General features: G+C 38.6%; 1 protein-coding gene across 1 annotated transcript; it reads right to left on the bottom strand.

The window, feature by feature from the left end:
* Nucleotides 1–1,197: 1,197 nt before the first annotated feature.
* LOC137040102 (uncharacterized) lies at nucleotides 1,198–17,910 on the bottom strand. Its single transcript, XM_067415513.1, has 9 exons — nucleotides 17,789–17,910; nucleotides 16,053–16,376; nucleotides 15,636–15,956; nucleotides 15,432–15,551; nucleotides 6,992–7,300; nucleotides 6,534–6,845; nucleotides 6,141–6,452; nucleotides 4,610–4,918; nucleotides 1,198–2,009 (listed from the first exon to the last, which is right to left on the bottom strand). The coding sequence occupies exons 1-9, from the start codon at nucleotides 17,832–17,834 to the stop codon at nucleotides 1,948–1,950; spliced, it is 2,115 nt and encodes a 704-aa protein (XP_067271614.1). The 5' UTR covers nucleotides 17,835–17,910; the 3' UTR covers nucleotides 1,198–1,947.
* Nucleotides 17,911–20,728: the final 2,818 nt, after the last annotated feature.

Here is a 20,728-nt window from a genome sequence, read left to right on the forward strand (position 1 = left end):
CTAGGAGCAATGAAAATATTGTGTAAGGCTACATTGTATATATTTTGAATTATTTCAAAAGGTAAATGGTCACTACTATTGTAGCGATCTATTAAACAAATCTCGCACTGGAGTCACTTTCAAGCAAAGGGGCTTTCGGTTGGTCAGTAAGGCGACTTAGTGTGACCAACACGAGTGAAATCTGCACGGGGAACTGATTCGTCCTCATCCGCACTTCCCGTTCATGTGTAGGCCTATTCCTGACTCGATATTGCCAGCAAAATGTTGCCAAACAACGGTTATTTTTACTGCACCATAAAGTCGTCATGAAAACAAAATCGACCATTTACTTTGTTGGCACATATTAAAGGTCTTGGGGTGAACAATTAATCTGTGCAACAGAAAAAAATAGTTTGTCGTGGTAATCTTTAATCAAAATCTGAAAAGTAACTTCCAGTCTGGAAACGGCGTTCCTTCTCAGATTACGGGAGTTTGGCGGCTTGAGTTTTAAAATGCGTAACCATTCCCCTCTACCGTTTGTCTGCTATGAGCGAGAGATGGAGAGGAGGAGCGCTGAAGTCAAACCCTGCCCTCTTTTGAATATTCCCTTTCACTTGGAAATACGTCACAGCACTGAAGAAAACTCACTCGCTACTTCCAGTTCACTGGGACTTTAAGGTGAATTAAGACACCAGAACAGATTTCATCAGATTGTTGTTTACAAACACAGTCTGAGTTTCTGTATCTGTTCATATCCAGTCTGGTGTCCAAAGCTTTTATTCTTTACTTTATGTATAAAAAGGACCATGTACATTTTTAAAATAAATGTTTCCATTCCATGTATTGTTAGCTCAAAGCTAATTTTCACCCGCAGTCCTCTGCTTCGCTTTTGTACATTATTTATTGAAGATAGTCTCATTTATATGATATGTATACGATTATGTATACAATAATACGCATTCAGTCTATCTAAAATATGTCATGAACGTTAGAACAGCTTTTAAGAGGCAAACGCTAGAACAGACATGATCAGACTTTAATGACAGCATTATATCTATATCTTATATGAAAATGTATTAAGCAAATAATTTTATCCAAATTACTTTTAAATTAAATACAACCATCAGAACCATTTAATCCAAGAAACACAATAAAAGTTGAGGAAAACAAAAAGAAAGATGACATCAAAACCAGACAGGCAATAAAACTCCAAGCAGATTCATTAGCACCACATTTAATATTCATATTTATAATTTTACCAATTATTAATCATTGTCTAATAGACAAGAGGCTAATCAGATTCCAGCCAATATGAAATGTAGAGCGGTCTAACACAAAGTAACAAAATCATTGTAATACAGTACTTACATCAGGATTATACTATAAAATATATACACACATTTGGGCTGCGTCCGAAAACCTAGACAGCTGACTCGCCTTTTCAGACAATGGCTTGTAAGGCAGCGTTTGTGCATGAAGGTTCCTCACAAAACTGATTTTCAGAAACTTCTTAGGCACAGTAACAGTTTAAAGATCTACAGCACAATAGAGAGAGCTTTGGTGAGAACTAAACAAATATTTAATTAGAAATATCTTGCTAGAAATTACATCATAAGTGGAAAAATGTTGGTAAAAAAGCGTAAATTTACACAGAAACCGCAACTTTCGGACGGCATCTTTTTTCCGAATTCAACTGTCAATGAATGGAAAGCACAGGATTGTGGGATATCAAAGGCAATGAAGGATACATTCATACTGCCTTCAAAACTCGATCATCTCAGGTGACAGGAAGTAAAGCTAACATTAGATTAGGACATACCTTGATGACTTGAAGGAAGCATTTTCCAGGTTTCGGACGCAGCTTTGGTTTCGTTTACAAGCACAAAAGTAAAAAATAATATTCAATAATACATTTTCAGTAATTGTGTAAGCCATACAAAATGTGCAAGGTAATGTAAAAAAATTCAGTTACATTTGCACTAGTGCTATCCCCTCCTGCCCATCTCCAATGTCTGTATTTCGTTCTCTCTCTGTAAGAAAAGAAGAAAAACATTTGTAAAAAAGGTTGATGTCTGAGCTATATTGTGTCAATGTGATAACAACGATCACTAAATATCAAGCATTTCTAATCAAACACACTCAAAATACCTAGTGTTGTCAAAACTAAAGAAACCACATAAAAAATAAATGACTTTAGTATGCAGAATTAGAATTAATAACCTTCAAATGTTATTTGGAAATGGACTTCAAAATTAAAATTCAATATTTTTAAATTGGAATATTTATATATTATATATTATATATATTGAAGCTGAAGTTTAAAAGTAAAGCTGCGCCACCAATGAATAAACCCAATATAATCCCGTCCCCAATGTCATGTCATCGGTTATTGTTGCGAAGGGTCATGCAAAACTAATTTGTATGAAAATTGTGTGAAAATTATGCCTTAAAATGCTTACTTATAGCCGTCTCTACTATATTGCCAAAAGTTTTGGGAGGTCTGTCTTTACATGCACATGAACTTTAGGTGTTCTATCGGGTTGAGGTGCAAGCCAGTCAAGTTCCTCCCCACCAAACTCACTCATCCATGTCTTTATAGACCTTGCTTTGTACACTGGTGCACAGGCATTTTGGAATAGGACCACAATTGTTCCCCCAAACAGAACCCCAAACTGTTTCCACAAAGTTGGGAGCATGAAATTGTCCAAAATGTCTTGGTATGCTGAAGCATTAAGAGTTCATTTCACTGGAACTAAGGGGCCAAGCTCAACTCCTGAAAAACATTCTCACACCATAATCCCCCTCCACCAAACTTTACACTTGGCACAATTGCAGTCAGGCAAGTACCATTTTCCTGGCAACCACCAAACCCAGACTCATCCATCGTATTGCCAGAAAGAGAAGTGTGATTGGTCACTCCCCAGAGCACACGTTTCCACTGCTCTAGAGTCCAGTGGCGGTGTGCTTTACACCACTGCATCCCACGCTTTGCATTGCGCTGGGTGATGTGAGGCTTAGATGCAGCTGCTGTATGCACCTGTGGCCACGGAAGATATTGGAACCCTTGAAGGGGTGTCACAATACTTTTGGCAATATAGTGTTCAAACCTGATTCCAAAAAAGTTGGGACACTGTACAAATTGTGAATAAAACAGAATGCAATGATGTGGAAGTTTCAAATGTCAATATTTTATCCAGAATACAACAATTTTTAAACTGAGAAAATGTATAATTTTAGGGGAAATGATGCCATGAATTTTAAAATGAAAATAAGTTCATTTTAAAATTCATGGCATCAACCCATCTCAAAAAAGTTGGGACAAGGCCATGTTTACCACTGTGTGGCATCCGCTCTTCTTTTTATAACAGTCTGCACACACCTGGGAAATGAGAAGTTGCTCAAGTTTAGGAATAGGAGTGTTGTCCCCTTCTTGTCTAATACAGGCTTCTAGTTGATCATATGTCTTAGGTCTTCTTTGTCGCATCTTCCTCTTTATGATCGACCAAATGTTTTCTATTGGTGAAAGATCTGGACTGCAGTATGGCCATTTCAGTCCCCGGATCTTCCTCCTACACAGCCATGATGTTGTAATTGATGCAGTATGTGGTCTGGCATTGTCATGTTGGAAAAGGCAAGGTCCTTCCTGAAGAAGCGGTCTGGATGGGAGCATATGTTGTTCTAGAAAATGGATATACCTTTTAGCATTGATGGTGCCTTTCCAGATGTGTAAGCTGCCCATGCCACACGCACTCATGCAACCCCATACCATCAGAGATGCAGCTTCTGAACTGAGCGCTGATAACAACTTGGGTTTGTCCTTGTCCTCTTCAGTCCGGATGACATGGCGTCCCAGTTTTCCAAAAAGAACTCCAAATTTTGATTCGTCTGGCCCATGTTGTGATTTAGATTACAGTAGCATTCCTGTATGTGATGCAGTGCCCTCTAAGGGCCCAAAAAATCACGGGCATCTAGTATGGTTTTCCGGCCTTGACCCTTACGCACAGAGATTGTTCCAGATTCTCTGAATCTTTGGATTATATTATGCACTGTATATGATGATAACTTCAAACTCTTTGAAATTTTTCTCTGAGAAACTTCTGTCTGATATTACTCCACTATTTTTCGCCATAGCATTGGGGAATTGGTGATCCTCTGCCCATCTTGACTTCTGAGAGACACTGCCACTCTGAGAGGCTCTTTTTATACCCAATCATGTTGCCAATTGATCTAATAAGTTGCAAATTGGTCCTCCAGCTATTCCTTATATGTACATTTAACTCTTCCGGCCTCTCATTGCTAACGGTCCCAACTTTTTTGGAATGTGTAGCTCTCATGTAATTCAAAATGAGCCAATATTTGGCATGACATTTCAAAATGTCTCACTTTTAACATTTGATAATGTTATCTATATTCTATTGTGAATAAAACAAAAGTTTATGAGATTTGTAAATTATTGCATTCCTTTTTTATTCACAATTTGTACAGTGTCCCAACCTTTTTGGAATCGGGTTTGTATAAAGCTGATAAAGGATAAAGCATGTTAACACTACAAAAGAGTTACATACAGCTTTAAAATAGAATGACTTAAATGCATTTGAATTTCCTGCAATGTGTTCACTATGTTACTCACCATGGATTGTAACTTTAAATCTCTTGTATTTAGTCTCTCGGGTGCTGATGATCAGTAGTTTATAAACTCCGGTATGTTCAGTTGTGCTGTTTGTTAGTATCAGAGATCCATTTTGATTATCCAGTTTCAGTACGTTCCTGAATTTCCCTTCAGGTCCATCATATGTGCAGAAATCTTTTTTATTTCCTTCTCCTTTAGCTACGAGTCTGTCTTCGGGTCCGAACAGCCACAGTATAAGATCATCCTTTTGTATTTCAGTATCGTTGTCTAGCGTGACCAAATCTCCCTTCGTTGCGGACACAGTCTTCTCTTTATTTTGTTCCAGCAACACATGAAAGAGAAAAGCATAACAGGTGATACCACTACTTCAGGAGCATCGAAATGTCTCCGAGGACAAGAGAGCCATTATTTTCAGTATTTTGATGTATTAATTTTTTTCCACATAAAGTAACTCATACAGGAATGACATTGTGTTGAACTATTTATGCAAACCAGAACAGTCAAAACTAGTGTTTCTAGAAATTTTCTGTGAACCTTCAAAATGTTCAGTGTTAAAAATGTTTTCTTTGTGGCTATGGAAATGTTAAAGGAACTTTCCATTTAAAACTCTGGAGGGAATGTTACTTTTGTTACGTTTTCAAAATATTCTGAAACAAGCAGGATAGGAAAGGTTACTTTTAAAATGTATTTCACTATAGATTACAAAATACATCATTTAAAAAGTAATTTCTAATGTATTTTGATAGAGTTTTGTATATAAGTTTTGTAACTTGATCCAAATACTTTAGAATACTAATACGGGACCATAACACAAAGGGAGCACCAAACATATGACTGGTTTTCCTCTGCATATTATTTTAAACATCAGTTAGCTTCTGAAGGGCAGTACTAAATAAATAATAAAAATTCATCCTGTTTAAAAGTTTTCACCCCCAGTTCTGTATACATTGTGTTTCATGGGAGCTCGTTTCCACCACTAAATATATATATTTTAAAAAAGGTAATTGTTTGTCTTTTTTTTACAGAATTGCCAGATTTAAACACAATTGCATGTTATAAAGTCAGCAATGTGAGATAAAAAGGCGTCCCCCCCCCCCCCCCCCTCGCAATTGCATACTTAAATCTAAAATAAATGTAGCATTAATAAATGTAACAATTCCCGAGACAGACAGTAGTGAAGTATTTTTACTTTATGTATATGTACTCTATCAGTATTTTTCTTTGGAAAACGTTTACTTCTTTAAAAACTTTAAAAAGTCCCACGAATGATATATAATTATGTTAAACTTTAGAGAATTAAAAAAGTAAAAGTACATTTTTCTGGTTATCGTTTTATATAACTTTGAGAACTTGCCAGAACGTTTGCCCAAGGTATGAGAATGTTCGTGACATTTCAGCTAACATTTTTTCTTTTCACAAGATTGCTGAGTGAATTCTTACCACCTGTTTTCTGTGTTAAAACCTCTGATGTTGGCTAAATCCTCATTATTTAACAGTGAAAAACAGTGCTAAACATGAGTGCGTTACTCACCGTGGGCAATAACCATGAATCTCTTGCATGTGACCTTTTTGCCGCTGGTGATTTGTAGTATATAAACGTCTGAATGTGCTCTGCTGATGTTCCTGATGGTCAGATCTCCAGTTCGCTGGTTTAACTGCACTCGGTCTCTGAATCTGCCATCAGGACCTTCATAGAATAAAATCTCATTGGTAGCTCCGTTGAGTTCAGCTATGAAAGTGTCTTTATCGCTAAACTTCCACAGTATCCGTTCATCAGTCTTCAGTCCCGTAACACCAGTTTGTAGAATGACAGAATCTCCAACTGTATATTTCAACGTATTCACTGACGGCGAAAGAAACAGGAGAAATGTGACTGTGCATGTGAACCAGATTATCGATATTTTGATTAATTTGGGCTACTTACGCCAAACAAGAATGTTGAATGTCTTGTACGAAACTTTATTGCTGCTCTTGATCTGTAATTCGTAAACTCCAGAGTCGGTGCTTTTGGTGTTTGTGATGGTGAGGTCTCCAGTTCGATCGTCCAGCTCCAGTCTGTCTCTTAATCCCTCGTCATCAACGTTGTAGAAGCTGGTCTCTTTGGTTTGCCCATCAACTTTGGCTATGAGGGCGTTTTTAGGTCCAAACTTCCACAATATCAGATCATCTTTCTGTATTTCAGTAATGCCGGTCTGCAGATGGACAGTCTCTCCTTCAGTGAATTTCAGTGTGTCCACTTCATAGCATAAAGAAACAGAAAAACATGTTGATATGTGCAGATGAACTCAAACGCCACTTTAGACAGCAGTGGAGTTTAAAATCAATAAATTAACACATTTACAGAAAAGAGAGTAGGGGATTTTAAGTATCTGAGCCACGCACCTCGTACAATGACCTTGAATCTCTTCATTTTGGTGGCTTTGCTGCCAGCGATCCGCATCTGATAATCTCCAGAGACTCGGATCCTGATGTCGCTGATAGTCAGATCTCCGGTCTGCTTGTCCAGCTGCAGTTTGTCTCTGAAACGTTCATCGTCGGTGTACGAAATGTTGCCGGCAATTTTGTGTATTTGAGCGATGACCATGTCTTGTCCAAACGTCCAGAGTAGTCCATCATCTCTCTGGATTTCAGTCGCACCAGTTTTCAGCGTGACAGAACTTCCCTCTGTCACTGACACCTTTTTTTTCTTTTCTGTCTCAACACCAAGATATAAAATGTTTGAATAGATGTTTCATTGTTAAGTCAAAAAAAAAAAAAAATGTAATGAATAAACCAGTGTAAATGATGTCCCGTCAGAAATAACAGCTCTGCTCCAAAACAACCCAGATAGCAAGCATGTTTGGGCCACACATGTGGGTATTATCTGGCACATATGGCCCAGATATGGCATGGCTGAACAGATATGGGCAAGAATGTGACCATATTTGTTTTGCCATAACTTTAAAATCAGCAGGAAATGTTCTCTTGGTTCACAACTCATTTTGAGGTATGTGTTTGCGCTATGGCACAAAGTGAGAAAGGCTGACTTGTGGTAAACCTTTGGATTATATATGGAAAAACACAGGACACCTGAAATCAAGCACAGTTGACATCCGAGGTTTCACACCTCAGGTGGTTGCATCTCATTAGTGGAATGAATCTGACTGATACAGCACCATTTTCTCATCTGCTCTCATGAGTTTTTGGTCACGCATATCTTCAGGTAAGTGAGGTTTTGACATTTCAAAGTCTTTTTAAGGTTATTTTGTGCAGCAGCATCATGTATTTGTTTGAGGAGGGTGTCGAATTAGCCTCAGTTGAGTGTATTTACCATTTCTATCCCATGTGTAATGCAGCACACAGTCACCAGAACGAGTCATTGATTGAAGATATAAAACTCCGGACTAGTTTTCTTGCATGCGTTTTTAACGCGCCTCAACTATCGTACAGTGAGACATTATGACCGTTTTGATTTTACAGTGTGTCATGGCTTACAGCACTGATTCTGTTTGTACAGCCTGACATGGAACAATCATGAAGGACTATAATAAATCTGACAGTGTGCACCCTGGTTAAGTTTTGTTGCGGCCGCAACAAAGTCAGTTAGTTTTTTTTTGGCGCAAAAAATAAATGAATAAATTCAAATCTTAACCTGGGCTGGCTAATGATAAATTACAATGATTAAAAAAAAGTGACAAAAAATGATGACAGTTATATTTTTGGTTGAACTATCCCTTTAGTTTAAGATTTATTTTAATCACAATTATGCAGACCTAGCTTCCAGGTTGCTGTTAATATTATTTAAATGTAACTTTTTATTGCAGGTGCAGTTGGTTGAAACAACGCCAGTCCCAGCAACACACTTCCAACACTGATTAGTGTCACAATTCACCAGTGTGAGTGCCTGTGCTCACCACCAGAGGGCACTCCAATACGGACTGTCATTCTATCATAAACTACATTACCCATTATCCTTTGCCCGGACTCATTAGCACTCACTGTTTACACTGTCTTATTATTCTGTTTTCCGCCTGGTCTTGTTTGTGTACACTGCATTTCTGAGCATTTTCCCTGGTTTCATGTCTCTTGGTTTGTTGGATTTCTTGCCTGTTTCCCGGATTACCCGTTTGCCTGTCTCTCCTGTCTTGTTTGCCTTTTTGGACTGTTTGCTTGTGTATGACCCTTTGCCTGCTTTTGACTATGATTGTGGATTACCATCTTAATAAATACTGCATTTGTATCTCCTACATTCTGTCTCAGAGCGGTTCTTTACAATTAGAGACTTTTTTTTCTCTTGTGAAGTTGTTGTTTGTTATCTTTAGCAAGTTACTGTGACCCCCCCCCCTTCTACTTTAACTGTCATTGCTTATTTAGCATAATACACACTTGAAATTTGGTGTCACACTTTGAATGTTATTTATATTAATATAAATGATTTCTGATTAACTGTAAATATTTGTCAAAAATAAATTATTGAATACATTTGAATACACGTTGTATTTACCATGGAGTTAATAAGACTTTTACATAATGCTCAAAGTTGCATGTGGGCCACATAAGGGCCATTTGATTTGAACAAAACTCAGCCATACTAAAATTCCATATAAGGCCCACATAAGGGCCACATACAATTGTATTGTTTGGCTCACGTTTAGTGGAGTTATGGCACTGCTTTGGCTGTGCTGTGGTAAAGAAGAAGTGGGCCAGATCTGGGCCGGCAAACACAATCTTATCTGGGCCACATCTAAGCTGTTTTTCTGGGCCAGATCTAGGCCAAAGGAAATTTGCTGACTGGGAAGTGAGCTGTAAATAACAATGTGACAAGCAGCAGGGCGAGGGACCGCAAGAGCGGGCCGGTGACGAGTGGTAATGAGTACCAGCTGCGCGACACACCAGTCTCGTATCGCGGCCGAAGTGACGGGAGCATAAAAGGAGGAGCGAAGGCAGCGAAAGACGAGAACATTTTCTTAAGAAAAAAGTTTTTCCTAAGTGCAATTCTTGAAAAATTCTTAAGAAGTTCTCAGATATTTTCTTAAGAACCTAATTTTTTACTTAAGAAGAAAATAAATGGTGTTATTTTATTGAAAGGTATTACTGAAAGTGAAGACTCGCTGAGTGAAAAACACTTCAAAGCCTGTCTTTTTGCGCTTCCTGCTAATAAGCCTGATAACCGTACATATCATAATAAGTGTGCAGACTATTTTCCTCGTGATCAAGAACGCTCCTCGGGTAGCCTACCAAGGATCGGCCGTTAGATCTACACAAGACGAATCATATCTCAGAGACCTCCAGAGCCCGCAGCAGACGCCAGAAGAACTGGCCGAGGAAAGGCTGCTCTCGGCGGGTTAACGAGCGCTGAACACCTGCTGACCACCTGGAGCTCACAACTCCGAAAAAGTCAGATAAAGTTGTCAAATAGGTGCTCTCTTTATAAATAAACCACAGATTTATTATTTAAACAAGTACATTCTTGCCTAAAAAAAGTCTTAAAACTACTGTTTGTGACACAATAACAGTATTTTTAAATTACGTGGAGTTTCTCGTCCGCTATTATCTTGCCGGTTGGTGCGAGCTTTGCTGGTTTTATACTCGTCCATATGGTAGGCTACTATTAGTTATAAATATTACATTTAGCTAGCTACTGTTATGTTGTAATGCTTAATAATTGAAACAACCCAATACATTCGTTAAACATCTTACATTTGGGTATTTAAGATAGGTTAGAAGTTATCCTAACTTTAAAAAGTTATTTACGATGATTTTTAAGAACATTCTTTTCATGAATATGAACACTTCTTAAATGTTATCTTAAGAACAATCATAAAAAAAAAAAGATAAGAACATTTTTAGGAAAAGTTTTTGGGAATACAAAATATTCTTATGTTTTTTCTTAAGTAAGAAAATAAGAAGAATTTGGCAGTTAAGAATAATTTTATTCTTAAGAATGTTTTGTGAATCCGGCCCCACGCCTGGATTTTAAGTTATGCTTTGTTTACGTTTCGTTGTGTATGTGCGGGCAGTCGTCCATGAAGGGCCGCCCGCGTTTTATTATGTGTGTGTGGGCAGTCATTCGAGATGGACTGCCCACGTTTTATTATATGTGTGAGTGTGTGTGCGGGCAGTCATTCGTGAGGGACTGCCCACGTTTTATTATGTGTGTGTGTGTGCGGGCAGTCATTCGTGAGGTGCTGCCCACGTTTTATTATGTGTGTGTGAGTGCGGGCAGTTGTCCGTGAAGGGCTGCCCGTGGTTTACTTTCATTTTGTTTATTTATTTTGAAATTAAAGTTGTTAACGTTCGCCGGTTCCCGCCTCCTTCCTTCCCATCTACGAACTCCGTTACAAACAAGAATAACAAGGAAATAAAGTTAAAATAAAATCTTGCCATATGGCAACTCTGTACCATAAAGCGTTAAGATCTACTGTACGATTTTTTTAAAGCTACACTGATGAGCCAAAACATTATGACTAATCACAGGTTTATCTTCACCTATTATAAAGGGTTAGTACACCTATAAATAATACTTCTTTCATTAATTACTCATCTTCAAGTTGTTTCGACACCCTTAAGACAAATAAAGATATTTTTGTTAAAATCAAAGGGCTCAGAAAGGCCTTCATTGGCACCAATGTCATTTCCTCTCTCAAGACCCATTAAGGCACTAAAGAGGTCGTTACAAAGCCCATCTCACTACAGCACCTCTACAATCATTTTATGAAACCACGAGAATAGTTTTTGTGCACAAAAAAAACTAAATACCAATTTATATAGTGATGGACCGATTTCAAAACACCGCTTGGTAAAGCCTTGGAACATTTTGAATCAGCGTATCGATTCATTTTTCGGATTGCAAGTCAAACCGCCAAACAACTAGCCTAGAAATCTAGACGCACCCTAGCGGCAGCAAATTGAATCTGTCCGCAAGTGTCGTCTAGGAACTCTCAATACCCTTCTGAGCTGTATTCCCCTAACTCTTGCCGGACCAATCACATCGTGTATAGAGTCGGTGGGCGGGGCTATAATGACGATGGCAGAGTTGCGTTTGCGTGCTTCTAGTAAACACAGAAACTGGCGAACGGCGGCGGTCTTTCGAATCAGCTTTGACCGCGATTCTGGAAGACTTGGAGTTAAGCTTTTCTCTGAGAAAAGAACAAAGAACGGCACTGAAGTCATTCTTAAAAAGGGAAGATGTGTTCTCAGTTTAGCCGACCGGATACGGCGAATGTTTAATCTGTCAACAAGCTCTGTTTCACCTTCATTGCTCTGGTTGGTGTAGCGCTATCCTATCGCGTGCAGAGGGAGTTTGAAAGACAACCGTTTATCCCGCCCTTTGGATTGAGCTGTCAATGGTGAGTTTCCAGACCAAACATCTTGATGTGGGTCTGGCTTGTCAGGCTACCAAACAGCTGAAATCACATGACTTTGGCGATCCAAACTGCTGATTCGATACACTGACTCATTAAGCTCTGAGGCTAACGAAGCTTTACGAAGTGTTTTGAAATCGGCCCATCACTATATAAGTAGTTATTTCGGGGGGTTTTTTGTGCACAAAAACTAATTCTCATTGCTTCATAAAATGATTGTAGAGCCGCTGTAGTGAGATGGGCTTTGTATCGACGTCTTTAGAGCCTTTATGGGCCTTGAGAGAGGAAAAGACATTGGTGTCAATAAAGGCCTTTCTGAGCCATCGGATTTCAACAAAAATATCTTCATTTGTGTTCCGAAGATGAATGGAGGTCTTATGTGTCTAGAATGTAATTAATACAGAATTTTCATTTTTGGGTGAACTAACCCTTTAAGGTCTGGGTAGGTTAGATGGTAAGCAAACAATAATTTGCAGGAGAAATGAGCAGGAATAAAGATCTGAGTTACATTGACAAGGATCAAAGTAAAGGAAACTATCTCTGAAACAGCAAGGTTTTGGTGTTGCTCCTGGTCAACAGCGGTGAGAATTTTCCAACAGTGGCCCTAAGGGGTACAAACCACAAAGCGGCGGCAGGGTGTTGAGCGCCAATGAGGACAATGAAGGCTATCCCATCTTGAGGCCAACAGAAGGTCTACTATTGCACAAGTCACACAAAATGTTAATTATGGTTATGAGAAGAATGCGTCACAAAACACAGTGCAGTACACTCTGCTGTGTATGGGGCTGCGTAGCTGCAGACCAATCAGTGTGTCCTGTACACCATCGAAAGCAACTACAATGGGCATGCGAGCATCAAAACCGGACGTTGGAGTAGTGGAAGAAGGTTGCCTGCTCCAATGTGTCCCGTTTTCTTTTCCATCATGTTGAAGGCCGTTTACTTACGGAAGTGATGGCAGCAGGATTGATTACAAGCTGGTGAAGAGACTGTGATACTGGGAAACACTGGGTCCAGCTATTCAATGTGGATGTAAATTTGACATGTGCCACCAACCTAAACATTGTTGCAGACCTGCACCCTGACAGACTGCACACATTGTTCAGGAATGGTTTGAGGAACATAATGAAGAGTTCAAGGCGTTTCCCTGGTCTCCTAATGCCCCAGATCTCAATCCAATTGAGCATCTGTGGAATGTGTTTGATTAACAACTAAGACTACATTCACACTCACTCCAATATCAATTACTTGTGTTTCTGATTGGAATCTGATCTAAAACTCTTGACATCTACACTGTGTATTGAAACTATTCAGATTTGATTTCAATCTGATCTGATTTCAGTTGGATTTGGACTGACAGTCTGAATGTAGCCTTATACCCACAGTGGCTCCACCTCGCAATCCACAGGACTTGAAGGATTTGCTGCTAAAATCCACAGGAAATCCTAAAGAGACCACAGAACACCTACAAGGGCCTCTGTGCTGTTTTGGCAGTACGTGGAGGACCAACAGCATATAGGCAGGTGCTCATTCATTTGTGTTGTTGTTTAATAGAATAAATCATAGTTATGCAAATTAAATACACTTTTAAACTCCTATGTAGGTCCTTTCGGTATAGAGCAGTAATTCTAAAAGTGTGGTCCGCGGACCATCTAGATGCCACTCCGCCACTAGTGGTCCGCCATCGGCCACCTAGTGGTCCACGAAAAGATGAAAACGCTAGGCGCTCTGCTGAAAATGCCTCGCTGTGAGCGCTTGAGAGCGTTTTGGCAGGCAGCGTTTTTTTTTCTTCAGTTGAGACTCTTTGCTTGTTAGTTACAACCAGGGCTTGACATTAACACCCGCAAACCCGCCAAATGTGGGTAGATTTCAGCTGTGGCGGGTACGGCAGCCGCTCCCACTACTAGCCACTAGCCGGGTTGAATATAATTTCAGCCTACAGCCAAATGAAATGCCAAGGCCGTCGTATCACAAAATTAATTTGTGATTAATTTTATTACAATTCTTTATCGATCAACTTGCAGTAACAGACAACAGAAGCGTGCTCTCTCTCTGTCACACGCGCAATCAGTTCTCCAGTGTTGGGCATAGCGTCGCTACAAGTAGTGATGCTACTAGCTTAACTACATTTTTCGTTTGCACTTTCCCAAGCATTTCTGAAGATTAAGCTCAAATTGGGAACACAACTGCCAAGTCGCCGATATACTTCCAAAGGAAATTGAGCGTGGAAAGACGTGTTCGGCGCGTGCACTGGATACGCGCACTATCTAGTTGACGTTTGTTTCCAAGCACTCAGTTCGCTGTTGCACGCGCGTCATCCGCGCGGTGACAAAAGAGAAATCGTCTTCAGTGCAAAGTTTTAAAAGAATCTATTGTGTCTGTTGAATAAACACCTCTTATTAAAAGCATAGGGGTCCAGTATGGCCACCTCTTGATTTGAATGAATGAAACTTTTTTCCATGGGGATAGAACACACACACAAACACGCACATCTGGTTCACTATCTTTGTGGACACTCTCCATAGACGTAATGGTTTTTATACTGTAAAAACCGTATGTTCTACCCCCCACACTGCCCCTAAACCTACCCATCACAGGAAACATTCTGCATTTTTACTCTCTCAAAAAACTAAATTGTGGCCAGTGAAAATGCTGAGTGGCTATTAACTTTAGAAAACCACTAGCCACGGTGGCTGGTGAGCAAAAAAGTTAATGTCAAGCCCTGGTTACAACCATAGACTTCCTATACCCACCACCTCAGTTTTAAACGAATGGCTCTTTGGAATGGCATAAAGTGGGACCTAGGCTGTTACAGTATGTTTAATTGCAGTTTTGGTTTTTCCACATGTGCAGTTTGTTGTTCATATTAAGCTGCAACTCATTTCACATTTACTTTTTCAAATTAAATAAAATGTATATAATAATTTCTGATCATATCATTGCATTTGTGTTTGAATGATTAGTTTTTGACTTGAAACAGTTGCATATTAAACTTAAATTTAGCTTATCCTTCCTAATTTGTTGGTTTTTGTTGGTTTCGTGTTAAGAGTCGTGGTCCTACCAGAGTAGGTGGTCCTCAGAAAAAAATTGGAAGATAAAGTGGTCCTTGGGCTGAAAAAGTTTGAGAAACACTGGTATAGAGGGTATGAGCATGACATCACCGTCAGCCAGAGTCGCTGCGATTACAGCGTGCCAGAAAAACTCACCTCATTATGGGTGTCAATATCCTGTATGTCAATATGCAATGTCTCATATAAACGTCAGGAAACACAATTTCTAGCTGCATGTCAATATACATAGGTCATTGGATCTTTGGTAAGTTGTAAGGAACACTATATGGAGTTCCACCATTTGTTTTCTGACAATCATTTCCCCTATTAAATCCGGTTACACAGAGGGCTCTTTTGCCACTCAGTCCCGCTGTTCCGGCAGAAAAGTGATGTCAATGCATACCCTCTATATTAGCTGCAGATAACACTTACCTTTCCGTTTAGAGTATCTGAACATCCAGTAAATCAAACCCAGAGCAACAGCCACACACAGCAGGACAAAAATAATAATCAGCACAATATGACCAGCGGACAACCCCGGATCTGGAATGGCTGAAGAGAGAAAGTCACCAGAGTAAATAAATTATGAACGAAATGCTCATTTAACATGATTTAACGTGAGCTAGGCCTCCTTACCAACAAAAACATTGAATCTCTTGTATAAGGTCTCTTTACTGTTGGAGATCTGTAGTTGATAAACACCAGCGTCTGCGATTCCGAGGTCTCTGATTGTGAGAGAGCCCGTCTGATAATCCAGATGCAGTCTCTCTGCGTATGTCTCATCAGGTCTATATGTGATCTGATGAATCTTTATGTTCAATTCAGCCATAAGAGTGTCTGGATTCGCAGGTCCAAATGTCCACCGTATTAGATCATGTTTCTGAGAATCAGTAACACCAGTGTGTAGAGTCACAGAATCTCCTTCTCTCGTGTTTTCTAACCCTGCAAAAATCACATCTGGAAAACAAACAGGAACAGTTTTGTGGTGTAGTGCGTTTTTTAAAAGGAAAATACACGGCCTGTATGATCATTATATCTATCTGAGCTACTCACCGTGGACAGTAACACTGAATGTACTGACTAAGGTCTCAGTGCTGATGATCTTTAGATGATAATCTCCAGAGTGTTTGGTTCTGATGTCACTGATTTTCAGAGATCCAGTCTGATTGTCCAACTGCAGTCTGTCCTCAAATCTCCCATCGACAACGTCATATAAGTAGACTGTCTGAGCTGTCCCGTCGATTTTAGCGATAATTGAGTTTTGAGATCCATACATCCACATCAACAGAAATATTCTCTGTATTTCCGTGACATTAGACTGTAGAATGATGGAATCTCCCTCCTTCACTGACACTTTTATTGTCTCCCCAAACACACCTGAGAAATCAAACAAACAGATGAAGGTTTTCAACATCAGTATAAACAGTACACTCTTAAAAATAAAGATTCCAAAAGTGTGGTTTTCTCAGACATGCACAGAAGAACCATTTCTGGTTCATCTTCTTAAAAGAACCATGTTACTCATTCAGTGTAAATGACTGATTAACTGGTCACTCAGCGCGATTGACAGGATTTTCTCACTGTGCCTGAAAGCCCTGTCCGTGAAAGCCCTGAACTTGTAAACATCTTAAGTTATGGCTAACATTCTCCTACAACACAAGCTCAGATTCATACAGACCACCCTCCATCCGTCTGCCTCCTCCTTTCCTCTTTTCCTCCCTTACCCAATCCAAAAAAAATAAATTAATCACATGACCACGTGTGCTGTGTTATGTTATGTTTTTGTATGCTTTGCAAAATTTTCATTTTATCTATCTATCTATCTATCTATCTATCTATCTATCTATCTATCTATCTATCTATCTATCTATCTATCTATAGCAATGAAGACAAACAGCATTGCATATGTAATATTCATAAAGTTGTGTCCTTTATTGTGTTCATATATTGTACATACATGTTTCCATAAATGTGAATGTATTCACATTTATATGAGAACATATGCAATATACGTACACACACACACACACACACACACACACACATTCACAGAATGAGTTACAATCGTTGGTTACAGCCGACTTCTAGTTATGCATTGCTTCTGACTATGAAGTACAGTAATTGTTAAAATTAAATCTTATTTCATGTGTTTTGCTCAATATTAAGGATCTGTTAGTGTTTCATGTTCCATGTTTTGTCATTTAAAAGGTTTTCTGGCTAGCTGAAAAGCCGGTGGTTAGGTTAACGGTTGGCCGAACACCATTAAGACTTTAATAACTTTATTTAAAAAGCGATGGTTGTGCTTTCTTCAGTACAGTGATAGACTCTTTGGTAAATAGGCCTAAGTTACTTAACCCGTTTAATCCCACATTTTTTCCTGCAATATGAGTAGCCTACAATTTACTCAAGGACGGGAGCTAACACACACACACACACACACACACACACACACACGTTATGCCTTCTTTGATTTTATGTTGGTTAAGTTAGTGAAATATGTTTTATACATAGACAGAATTCATACAAATTCTTCAATTAGACCTATTTACACGTTTGAAACTTAAGTGCACTCGTGCTTTTGATATAGCTTAGCTATATTAGAAGAAGAGACTACCACTGATATAGCTTTTCTTATAGGCTGATCTTTGTAAATTATATTTCCTTCCCTGTTCCCCGATTCATCAACATTACAGCGACGGTGGAATTCTTATGTTTCTGAATCTGTTGTAGCCTATGCGACATTTAAAAAACATAATGTGAAACCGAAAGAATGAAGAACCGTGACTTACCGTCCAAAAATAATGCGAAAGAAAAGAGCAATATCAACTTCGTCATGTTGTTGTAGAATCCAAAATCATAACCATGACTCGAGCTGAGGTGTTCGATCCGTGGCGTTCCTGTCTTCGTTAAGGGTTCGATTCCAGGTTTTTTTGGAGTCGACTCCGATTCCCGACTCCCACTATGGGAGTCCATGGAATAGACTCCTCGGCTCCATTTACTTTACATCAAAACGGGGTTAGAAATCAGACAAAGTTGCTGTTGTTACACACTTAAATCATTTCCCCCCGGCACAAAGTCCTAAAATCCTCTTATTAAAACCGCACACCTTTAGCATGGCCGTCCAAATTAGTACAAATTTGCGATGACTTGAGTGGCTATCAACATTTCTGCATCTATTGCTATTTTGCAAATACATAATTATATATAGGAAAAGTCACGAAATAATGTTGTCGAGTGATGACGCTAAACGCACATCGTCTTAAACGGTGACTACATAAACTTCTTTGTTAGTATTTTATGATGCATCATAAAAATACTAACATAAAGAAGTTTATGTATAGTCACTGTAATTGTTAAAATTGTAAAAAATTGACAACAAGTTTTTAATGATTATTGAACACATTAACCACGTGAAAACAAATCTATATTTATTGCAATAATATACCATCAATAAACTAATTAGTTTAAAGCTAACATGGAGGAAGCCTATAATTACAAACTAGTCGCTGTGATTGTTTTCTATTTCTACTCAAATACAAGTTTCAGCCTGACACGCAGTGCATTACGTCAGGGTATTATATTACTGCCATGCACTTTAGATGAGAGATTCAGGAATCGACTCTCGGTGTCGATTCTGTTGCTGTGTCCGAAATCGCTCTTGTGGAATCGCACTATAAGTAATAAACAATAAACCTCCACTCGTTTTTTGAGAACGGTTTGTGACAACGAAGTAGTGATGAGGAGTCGACTCCAAAAGAGTCTTAATAACTACTTCGTTGTCACAAACCGTGCACAAAAAACGAGTGACAGTAACCGACCGGGTGGAACCTTTAAAAAAAAAAAAAAGTGTTAACTGTTGAGGAATTTTAAGCAGATGGGCTGGTTATATATAGCCTAGGTTATATAATCACTAAACAACAAAATGTCGGATATAATTTAGGTTATGTTATGTTAATCCAAAAATTCTAAAATATGATCTGTATTGCTGGTATCCAATCTCTATGGATTTTGTGCTTTTGATTTTGTAGTTTTTGTCATTGTACTCATAAGGGCAGAGGAAGGCAAAACCTGATAACAAATCAATATCTATTTTCCATTTTATGTTTGTCAGACTCAGGAATCATGAATCGATTTGAGACCAAAAGTTTTTATTTGAACATTAAACTTGAAATCAACATAAGACTATTAGACATAGTTTATACATGGCCAGATAATGTATTATTTTGTAATTCTAAAGGTTTTCTGGCATGTGTAAGTTGTTGGGGTTACCATTGTACCATCTTTTAAAGATGAAAAATTAGGCTTCATAGGCTAAATCAGTTCAGATTTTGATCAACGTTAAATAAATATAAATAATAATAAACGTTTTGAAAGATATAAACGAATAAATGTTTTGAAAGATACACAAATTAAATTCAACAGTTCTTGACATTAATGTATCGAAACATTTAAGAAAATGAGATGTCATGTGACAACACAGAGGGCTATAGCGCATAAGATGATTTATTTTGTGAAGTTCCTAAATGTAATTTAGGGAGAAGCAAGCCCAATCTTCCAATCAACAGTCAACAGTTGAGTATAAACAGCTGCTATCCTCTCCTCAGATGTTCCAGCATCCAACCACCTCCCCAAACTCCATCTTTATCTTTTACTTTGCACTACATAATCATATCCAATATTTAATCACTGTAGGAGTATATCAGAGCTCGAGTTGAAGCTGCTTCATTGAGTCTCATAATCAATGGACAGCAAGACATTCATTTTACCTAACCCTAAACATTAATTATAAGGTTATATGGGCAAACAAACTTAAGTAAAATACACATCAGAGTAGTGACTGTACAGTCATTCTATCACTTCACCTCTAAACAAGGAACTGCATCTCATCTCATCAAGAACCAGTTTCAGAGTTCATTTAAAAAAAGCCTTGGCTGCTTTAGACTTATGGAGAGTTAGAGCTGTCTGCGAGCTCGTGATGAAAATGCCTCACACATTCGTTTTTTTCTGTCTGTGGATATTGTACTTAGCTGGTAAGTATTCAATATTTTTAGTCCGAGTTTTAGTAAAGCAGCATCAGTGACTGTGGAACTTCTGATCTCCAGGTGTGTGTGGTGTTGAGACCAGCGAAACAGAGACGATATCAGCGATGGAGGGCGATTCTGTCACTCTAAACACTGATGTTACTGAACTACAGAGACATGTGATAGTGTGGACGTTTGGACCTCAAGGCACTCACATCGCTAAAATCAATGTGCACAATGAGACCTTCCACGATGGTGCCGATGGGAGATTCAGAGACAGACTGAAGCTGGACTCTCAGACCGGATCTCTGACCATCACAAACATCAGCACAGAACATGCTGGACTTTATCAAATCGAAATGGTCGTTGAAAACAACATCTCAATCAAGAAATTCATTGTCAACGACTTTTTTGTGCCTCTTTCTGAATTCAAAAAGTAGGATATTAAAAAATTGGGCTAGTGTGGGTAAGTTGAGCCACCCATTAAATCATAAAAAGCCTGTGTAAAAGAGGATTTGTCAAGGATTAGGATTAAGGCATGATATTATGTTAAACTTTTTCTGTAAGTTTTCCATTAAATATGGTGTTATTTTATGGAAATTTTATTTTAAAAACATGGGGCATGGCTTTGAACATTACCTTGTTACGAAACTCTAAACAAACATGGTGATGGAAAAAATATAAGATGGAAGGAAATATATTTCAATG

This window comes from Pseudorasbora parva, chromosome 14 (assembly GCF_024679245.1).
Source record: "Pseudorasbora parva isolate DD20220531a chromosome 14, ASM2467924v1, whole genome shotgun sequence".
Lineage (NCBI taxonomy): Eukaryota > Metazoa > Chordata > Actinopteri > Cypriniformes > Gobionidae > Pseudorasbora > Pseudorasbora parva.

Excerpts from the sequence above, each read along its gene's own strand:
- LOC137040102 (XM_067415513.1), bottom strand. The coding sequence starts at position 17,834 with ATGACGAAGTTGATATTGCTCTTTTCTTTCGCATTATTTTTGGACG. Across the intron at positions 6,453-6,533 it reads ATTCAACATTCTTGTTTGGC|TGAATACGTTGAAATATACA; the intron begins GTAAGTAGCCCA and ends TTTCGCCGTCAG. Across the intron at positions 2,010-4,609 it reads ATTTAAAGTTACAATCCATG|AGAGAGAACGAAATACAGAC; the intron begins GTGAGTAACATA and ends CTTTTCTTACAG.